Here is a 9966-nt window from a genome sequence, read left to right as displayed (position 1 = left end):
GGAATTCTAAGTAATGACAACAACACTGTCAGCGCATCCACAGGATACAAGCCCTACCCCCATTTTCCACCAATCGCGTCTGTACTGCGTTCCGGAGGTGGCACGGCCCCCACTAGCAAACGCGGCCATTGAAGTCGATGCTTGATATGCCACCAGCTGTTCCCAGAAGCGTGCGTGAAGCGGCTCTGCGCTCTGCTAGAAATACACGGCAGGTATATTTTCACACGAGCCGCAGGGTGCTCGGACAGCCAGGCAGGAAGTGAAGTAGCAAGAATATTCAGTCAATTTACCAAAAGACGCCCCCCTCAATATTGTTTTTGCCTCCTCTACCACACCACGGACAACGAGAGATTCATCTTGGAGGTTGCAAAACATAATAGACATCACAAATCCCTTTAATCAAGACAACTCCAGAAAAGAATGCTTGGAGTGCAAGGTAGATACTAGTTTAAAGATCCCTTGGCATGCAAATATCACTTTATGAATTTTTTTAACATTAATATGAGTTCCCCCAGCCTGCCTAGGGTCCTCCAGTGGCTAAGAATGGCCCTGGATATCCTGCTCTTCCTTTGAGAACATGAAAGCTCAGATGGACCGATCTGGATTCTTGCTTCTTATGAGGTCATAAAGGGGCAAAGTTACCTCCCCATTCTCTGCTTTGCCCGCCCAGAGAATTTGTCCCACCCGTGAGAGAAAGACATCATGGTTTTTTAAACGAGCAAAGTGGCAGTCAAGGCCCACCCCCAGCATCCACTTTGCCCCCCCCCCCGTCTCCTCCTCAAAAGCTACAGACTCAGAAATGGTACATACTAAGGAAAGCTCATTGTGGGACTGGCTCTAGTGGCTGTAATTCTGCACCAAGGCTGACTTTTTGGAAAGAGACTTCTAAGACCACTAAGGCCTATATCAAAGAGACTTCATATATGGTATTAGGGGACCGCTAAGGTCTATAAAAAAGCATCCAAAGAGGACCACGTCATGGGACCTTTAATAAGTACTTGTAGAGACAATATAACCTGCAAGTCAGGCAGCAAGATGCTATTCTTCTGAGGTGCTCCCAGTGTGGTATGGCGCATGGCGGAATATGGAACAAAACCGGAACACAGCACTGACGTGCCCAGTGGAGAATCGGGGTTAGGTGATCGCACACAACCCCGACCCCTCGTCCACACAGTTGCTAGTAGCGTTTGACACATCTAATCAAGGAGGACACGGAGGATTAAAAAAAAAAACAACACATGATGGACTCTTCAGAAGACATAATTATCTTGTAATTTCTATGTCCTCTTTGTCTCTCAAACTGAACGCTGCTGTTGTCCTTTCTCAGCGGCGACATTGAACGCATCACTCAAGCTTCTGCGTGCGAAAGCCGCCCGGACTACTACATTATGTAAACACTGCCATACTAAGAAATACAGAGAAAGCTTTGTGTAGCTGATGGCTTAACTAGCTTTCTATCAACTCATTTGGCAATGGCTTGAGTGTTATAATGAATATAATGCTTCAATCCTTATTCACAGTTCTATTAGTCCAAGCTACTGAAAAATTAAGATCATTCCAAGCATGCATCCTGTTTTTGTATCTGGGTTCATTTGAGGCAAGCAAGAGTTATTTACTATGAGTATAATGACATATTTTCTGATTTTCTCTTGGCAGAACCGTCAGCTGCTCAGGGATCGCTTCATGGTGGAACTGGTCGAAGGTTCCAGGAAACTCCGTCACGTCTTCCTTTTCACCGACCTGCTGCTGTGCACCAAGCTGAAGAAACAGGCTGCGGGGTGAGTCCGGGTCGGCGTCCAGCCCAAAGTGATTAGAGATCCAACATTGTAGACCTGGAAGATCCACCGTTTCAAATCCCTGTTGGGGAATGAGAGCCGCGCCGCCCGTGCGGACGTTAAACGTGCTAATGTTAATTCTGCTCTGCTGAAAATAGAACAGTTTCATAGTTTCAGTGCAAGAAAAAGATTATTTTTCCATCGGTTTCTTAAATGTGTTTGCAAGCTTGTGGGTAGTCGTACTGTTGGTTTTAACGCTGTTTAAAAACTAGTAGTGGAACATGTTTTCAGATACCACATACCACATTTTTAAAATACTCTGTAAAGTAAAAATCTTGCATTTAAAATGTTAGTAAGTCTGAAAACTATCATATCATATTTCTCTCTGATATTTAGTAGAGTAGAAGTAGAAAGCGTCATTAAAAGAAAAGACTAAACTACCTCAAATTTGCTGAAGTACTTAATGACATTCCACTACTGTTAAAAACCATTCTGGTAAAAAAAAAAAAAAAAAAAAATACATGACAATTACTGGGTGAGGAAGAAATGTTGTCATTATAATATTAACACTAATAACAGGTTATTAATAGTGCTTTTTATGATACTCAAAGACACTTTACAATAAAACCAGCACATTGAAAACAAGTAAAACAATAACACCAACACATAAAAACAAGCAGAGTAAAAGTAAGTGAAACAATAAAACCAATACGTACACACACCTTGTCCTCCAACAGAAAAGGACAGCAGTATGACTGTAAGTGGTACATCCCACTGGCCGACCTGACCTTCCAGACCATCGAGGACTGCGAGTCCACCCCCATCCCTCTGGTCCAGGATGAGGAGATTGACGCCATTAAGATCAAAATCTCCCAGATCAAGAACGAGATCCAAAGAGAGAAGGTGAGCTTACACCGATGGCCAACACAACTACACACATTAAAACCTCACCAGCACAAAATACAAGGAAAACATGACAGAATGTAATTTTTATGATTTATTAGTGTGTATACTACTACACTGTAGAATTGATGACAGCTTTGTATCAAAGTCTGAAGACCAAACTGAAAACTAAAATAAAATGAGGAACTTAAAGATTAGCACATGAGGAACTTAAAGATTAGCACATGTGAGTTGAATAAATGTCTGGACAGCATGTCCTGCATCACATTAACGTCGGTACTGTTCATGTGTAGAGAACCACCAAAGGACCCAAGGCGATCGAGCGACTGAAGAAGAAGTTATCAGAACAAGAGTCTCTGCTGCTTCTCATGTCCCCCAACATGGCGTTCAGAGTGGCCAACAGAAACGGAAAGGTGATTCAGGGGTCCTTAAGAAGCTCACCCAGTAAGAGCGTATGCCTCATGTAGGCTGAGTCCTGCAGTGGCCCGGGTTCAAATCCAACCTGCGGCCCTTTACTGCGTGTCATCCCCATCTCTCTCCCCCTTTCATGTCTTTCCACTATATTAAAGGAAAAGCCCCCCAAAAAATAATCTTAAAATCTATCTATCTATCTATCTATCTATCTATCTATCTATCTATCTATCTATCTTTGGGAATATCTTGTACTGTCAATAAACAACTTCTTAATTTGGTTTCTGCTGCCATCTGCTGTTACAAGCATTAAATAAGTAGAGTTTGATAAAATACAGCATATCTTCCTTTTTCTACTTTCAGGGTTTCACCTTTCTCATCTCTTCTGACTATGAGCGTGCCGAGTGGAGGGAGATCGTTCGCGAGCAGCAGAAGAAGTGTGAGTTTTCCGGGCGCTTTCATTAAGAAAACCGTTATAATATGTCATACCTTTAATAGGGGTGGGTGAAAAAAGCGATACAGCGTAGTAGGGAGATATTTTCCGTGGCAATACTGTATCGATACACAGACGCCAAGTATCAAGCTATTATTAAATATGTGTTAGTCAGTTTGTCTGCTTGGCAAAGGGATCATTTTGCAGCAATAAATTCAAAGTGAGATGAACAGAGACATTTATCTTTTTAGATAAAACAGGTAATAAATTGCAATAAATTGCAGAATATTGGAATAGGTTTCAAATTGAAATAATATTGTGACATAAGTATCGTGATGCTATGATACCATGAGGCCTCTGTGATTCCCAGCCCTAATAATTATTTTATGTAAATATTATATTATGTCGTATTTATAATAATGTCATATGTGTGACTTCCATTTACCCTGACCTGACCTGACTGTTTCCCGCAGGCTTTAAAAGCTTTTCTCTGAGCTCTCTGGAGCTGCAGATGCTTACCAACTCATGTGTGAAACTCCAGACTGTTCACACGATTCCAATGACCATGAATAAGGAAGGTAAGGATCACTGTGTCTTTTTAGCATTTAATATAGATGTGAACCACCTGTTCTGTTCAAATTCCACCAGTTTTTGAACTTCCTTTTTTGAGAAATTTGAGTTTCCTTTAGCCAAATTGCCCTAAAATAACTGAATGAAGTTGGCTTGAAGCCTAGGTTTAGCACAGAATTGGTTGATAACTTATATTTATGCTTTACAAATAGGCAAGCCGAGGAAGACAACAGGTGTGATTGTGTGCTGCCCAAAAAAATAAGAAATTAATTTAAAAACAGTAGCCTGACAAAACTTTGACAAAAACACGTCTGTGATTATCCATTAACAAATGTTGCTCTGATCTTAACCATTAGTTTTATTATTTCTGCTTTTTTTTACTCAAATAGTATGTATGCTGTCATATAAATTAGGTTCATTGACCATGAATCCAAAAAAGAAATGTAGAACGAGTTGCCCAAGAATGTCTAATTCATAGTGTATAATTTTATGCTTTGGAAACAAGCAAAACAGAGGAGAAAAACAGGTGCATGGTCGACAGGAAGACAACACGAGGGTTAATATACCTACAGTTCTGTATTTTATCTTGATCTGTATAATCTGAACGCTGCCCTCCACAGATGATGAATCTCCCGGTTTGTACGGCTTCCTAAATGTCATCGTCCACTCCGCATCAGGGCTGAAACACAGCTTAAGTAAGTGGCTTTTATTGTCCTGTTTGTGACTAGCGATCTTCTCACTGATTGTTGTCCAGGTTGCACGCGATGTCACATCATTCCTTGTGTCGGCCCTGAGTCATCTGCTAGCCCCCACCCCCTCTCTCTATCTGTGGCAATCAGCTGGATGGGCGCCTTTAAATATGTCTTTGGCCTCTCAAATCAGTGCCTGCTCAAACTCTACATTGGGTTTTCTGTTACTAAACTTAGTCACGACCAATGGGGATTCCGCCCCTCTTAGCTCTTTCTTCATGTACTGAGACAGCAACATTAGAACTGTACTGGCCAGGGAGAGAGCTCCTGCAGCGGCAGAGACTTGTACACCACATCGCCGGGACATGTCTCAACTATCAGTCTTTAGTTTTATTTTGATTCAATCCTTGTGCTTATGCTTGTGCCCACTAGACCTTTACTGCTCCCTGGAGGTGGATTCCTTCGGCTACTTTGTCAACAAAGCCAAAACACGTGTGTACAGAGACTCTACAGAGCCCAACTGGAACGAGGTGAGAGTGCACATCAGAGTTTAGAAAGTAAATGGGTGAGATCCAGCTTCAGTATTTATGGCTGTGTTGTCTTTAAAGACAGGAAATAAAAGACTGTTTCCCCTAGACATAATACACTGTAAGAAATGTAGGGCTGTCACATTTTTGTCAACTAATCAATTAGTTGATTTGATTGTGCGCTTTGAGTGGTAGTATAGCACAATATAAAAGCCCTCCATTTACCATCTGTAAAACTAGGTTTCTCCACAAAGACTCATGCAAAAGTACCAAATGTGCTCACGCTTTTTGGAAATAAATCATTCAGCATGGGAAAAAAAAAAAACATAAAAAAATGACCATCGACTAAGAAGGGCAAGCCCTAATGAAATTGAAGTTGTTGAAACATGTCTTTTCTTTCTTTCCGTGCAAGGAGTTTGAGATTGAACTGGAGGGCTCTCAAACTTTGAGGCTGCTCTGCTATGAGAAGTGCAAAGAGGACGGAGAGATCACAGACAAGATCCTGGCCAAAGGACAAATCAAGGTACGGACAAATTAGGGCAGACCGGGGTCAGATGATTTAGCAAATCATTGCTAGTGTTGTAGGGGAATACCTGGGAGGTCCAGATGGTCAGGGTCTGATTATGTTAGTTTCATTCAGATTCATTCAGATTTTTTAGGTTCAGACCAATATCAATAAAACTTTTTTTTTTTTTTAACATAAATACAGTAACACAACATAAATACAGTACAAAAGGTGTTATTTAAAGTTGGTAATGAAAAATGATGATCAAGATACTTTATGTGCAGTAGTGGTGGTGGTGGTGGTGGTGGTAGTAGTTGTGGCAGTGTCTGGTTATTTCAACGCCACATGAATGCAGCACAAATGCTTTATCCGGCATTGTTAACGAAATTAAAAAATGTGCCCTGTGAGTCTGATCCGCCCCAAAATGTATTGGGTTCTTCCGTGGCCCATGCTTACACCCTTCCACCAGATTTCATAAAAATCAGGCCAATAGTTTTTCTGTAATTCTGCTAATAGACAAACCAACCAACCAACCAACCAACAAACCAAACTAAAAACATATCCTCCTTGGCGGGGGTAAAAGTCAATATTTACAGACTCTTTACTGACCCAAAATCTATATAGTTCCACTGACACTGATAGGAAAAACAATGGTTGCCTATGTGGGTTGAACTTTCTACCTTAATTGATTCCTGTCCACTCCACAGTGGTAACGTATCTGCGCTGCTGACCACAGGACCTTTTTGGGCTAATCCTGCCCTGTGGGGCCCCTTAGTTCTTGAAAAAGCAGTGAGCCATTAGGTTGCAGGGGGTTGGCGGGCTCTCTTCAGCCTGACCCCTGAAAGGGTGATGTGACAGAGGGCAGATTAGTCTTTGAGTTGACCAAATGTGCGACAGAGGCAGAGAGACCGAACGCTCTTTGATCAGCCAGTGAAGGGATTCCCCTGCTGAACGACTGGGGCCAAACACTGCCCAGTCTCAGTCAATACTCGCCATGTTACCCAGGAGCCAACAGCCTGGAGATAGGATACCTATCAGGTATTGAAGTTACTTGAATGACCTGTAGTGTCATGTCGGCTTATCTTCTTGCTTTGATGATGTCTACTCTACATCAGTGGCATGGAGACAGTTTTTAACCTTTCAAACTGACTGAGTGGGCTTACGGTCGAAGGAATGATAACATGACACAACAAATTAGTATTAAATTTAGGGGATTTGGATTTTGAGGATTTGTAACCCTTTGTGCACACTGCAAAATGAACATGTACACAAAACATCATTTTTTTATAGTCATCGTACTATCAACTAGCGCAATACACTTATTGGAAAAGGCTGGGACACATCGCGGAAGACACTCCGAGATTTTGTGTTCGTTAGAAAATATCAGTAGAAAACAGTGCTGTCCTTCTTTTTTTAGTGGTGCCTTTTATAATGAATTCAATGTTTAATTTGTTCAAGAGAATGTTGGCAAATTTCGTTTTGTTTTGATTTTGAATTCACTGGAATTTGTTGAATTTGAGCAGAACACTGAAAACAGCAGAAAAGCAGAACTGAGTACACTTCAATATCGTTTATTCATTGCGAGTAATATATAATACGTTATCGCATATTGCTATATTCCTCAATCGTGCAGCCCTTACAACACACATATTATATAATATAATTATGTGTGTGTGTGTGTGTGTGGTGTGTGTGTGTGTATATATATATATTATAATGTTGTGTGTGTGATATGATATGGGTGTGTGTGATATATAGATTTATATATATATATATTATATTGTGTATATATATAATATTATATATTATATATTAGATTAGATGTGTGTATATATATTGTGTATATATATTATATATATGTGGTCTGAATATATATGTGTGATATTGATATCTATGATATATGTGTGTATATATATGTGTGGATATTATATATATAATATATGTGTGTATATAATGTGTATATATAATATATATATATTAGTGTGTTAATATATGATATATAATATATAATGGTGTGTCTATATATATAATATGTATAATATGTATATATGTGGTATATATTATGTGTGTATATATAATATGTGTGTATGTATAATATATATATGTGTTATGTGTTATATATAATGTGTGTGTGTGTGTTGTGGTTGTATGTATAGTGTATATATGTGTATATGTATATGTGTATATGTGATATTATAGATGTATAGTGTATATATAAATATATATGTATAGGTTATATATATATAGTATGTGTTGTGTATATATGTATGATATGTGTATATAGTATATAGATAGTATGTATATGTATGTTATATGTATATATATGTGTATATGTAATGTATGTATATACACAAACACACACAAATATATATATATATATATATGAGGTTATATTATATGTATGTATATATGTATATATGTGTGTGTGTGTGTGTGTAAATGTATATATATAAGTGTATATATATATATGTGTATAATATATGGTATATATATATATATATATGTATGTATATGTGTATATATGTATATATGTGTGTGTGTGTATATATATATTATATATTGTATATATAGGTGTGTGTATACGTGTTGTGTGTGTATATATATATCTCGATAAAATATTTAATCATGATTAGATGCCACTAATGTCATGGTTAAGTCAAAATTAATCACACAATTTTATCTATTCTAAAATCCCTTGATTTCTTTTTGTCCCATTATTTTTTTAAATTAAAAAAAAGATAATACATAGTTATGAATGAATTCATTTTGAAAGAAATGCAAAGGAATAAATACATACAAAACAATATAAATAATAGCTAATGAAATACAAAATAAATATTAAAAAAGAATATAGATATAAAACAGAGAATTTAAAAACTAAAAAAAACATATTCTTGGCCAATTTGGGTGTGACAAATTCAGTTACAATGAGATGTGATAGCTGGAAAATCCACAATTAATATAAGATTAAAAACTTTAATAAATAATATTGAATAACCTTTCTTACCAGTTTTACCATTTCAAGAAATAGTATCGTATTAGCTGAGACAGGACCTGAAGGACCTGCTTTGTGGGGGGGAAAAAAGATGAAAAGTAATAGAAGATAGAAAATGTTTTGGGGAAAGGTACCAGTTAATGTAAGGGCTTTATCATGGATTTGAATAGTAAATATTGATCCAGATATGGGAAGACAAGCCTGATGTTAAATGTCTCTAGCACTAATCAGTTATTGACTCCAGAGGCCCGTCCTTAGGCTACCTGAAACTGTAGTTTACCTCCTCTTCACAGCAGAAGGCATGAGCATGTTGGTAATCAGGGTAGGAGGGGATTCTCTGGAGTTAATCCCTCAAATCCATCTGGGAAGTGGAACAACACAAGGCAAGCGTGGTCGGCGGGCTTGCGTTGCTTTGTTCCTTTTCTGACTCTCACTGGAATGAAAGGATCTGGGGCATAACAATGCTGAGACATTAAGAGAACAGAAAGTCTTGTAAAGATTCAGCCGGGCTGCATTCAAGAAGATAATCTCCATTCTCCAAGGCGATGTGATCGGTGGCCGGTTGTTCAGGGAAGAAGAACCTGCTGCGCTCGTTAGCGCCTCCGTGGTTTAGAAAACAGCTCTGGTTGCTTTGTTTGTTTGCCATTAGTCAGAGAAAGTCAAATTTAAGAGTAGAGAGAGAGAGAGAGTAGAGGCTCATGCCAGAAAGAATGAGTGAGAGTAATCCTAACGAGGGGGAGAGTGTGGATCAGGCTGGCAGCGGTGTAGATGAAGAGGGAGACACGGCTACAAGAAAAGTCCCGGGTACAGGGGCCCGTCTGTGGGAGCGAGTCCGCAGCAGTCTGATCAAACCAAAGGTAAAGACATGGACAGCGAGCTGTGGACATACCTTTTTATGGGATGTTGTAAGGGATGCCTTCAGGGATATTTAAGGCCAAACTTGTTTTAGCTTTCTCTTATTTTCTGGTTATGAAAAAAAACAAAAACATTTTGAGTTATCAGGGTGTCCTTGGAGTCTTTTAAAAGTCTTAAATTCTCTGAAGTATTGTGTTCTAGGTCTTAAAGTATTTTAAACAGGTCTTATTTTACTACGTCTATGCAACCTCTAATGCTGAGAGCAACATGCGACTTATATTGCAGCCAATCAGCTTTCACCTT

General features: G+C 38.8%; 1 protein-coding gene across 2 annotated transcripts in view; it reads left to right on the top strand.

The window, feature by feature from the left end:
- The window catches only part of LOC116686655 (breakpoint cluster region protein), a 25915-nt gene that overhangs the window by 7187 nt on the left and 8762 nt on the right, over positions 1-9966 (top strand). Inside the window, exons 8-15 of one of the 2 annotated variants that reach the window (XM_032511676.1) lie at positions 1657-1778; positions 2513-2678; positions 2972-3091; positions 3453-3528; positions 3996-4100; positions 4713-4787; positions 5214-5311; positions 5721-5831. In XM_032511676.1, coding sequence (XP_032367567.1) covers positions 1657-1778; positions 2513-2678; positions 2972-3091; positions 3453-3528; positions 3996-4100; positions 4713-4787; positions 5214-5311; positions 5721-5831 — 873 coding nt within the window. Of the gene's footprint in view, positions 1-1656; positions 1779-2512; positions 2679-2971; positions 3092-3452; positions 3529-3995; positions 4101-4712; positions 4788-5213; positions 5312-5720; positions 5832-9027; positions 9666-9966 lie in introns of those variants that run through there. The other variant, XM_032511678.1, reaches the window with a different exon arrangement.

Source organism: Etheostoma spectabile, unplaced genomic scaffold (genome assembly GCF_008692095.1).
Source record: "Etheostoma spectabile isolate EspeVRDwgs_2016 unplaced genomic scaffold, UIUC_Espe_1.0 scaffold433, whole genome shotgun sequence".
NCBI lineage: Eukaryota > Metazoa > Chordata > Actinopteri > Perciformes > Percidae > Etheostoma > Etheostoma spectabile.
The sequence above is the reverse complement of the archived record's forward strand: the minus strand, read 5'-3'. Positions and strand labels throughout refer to the sequence as shown.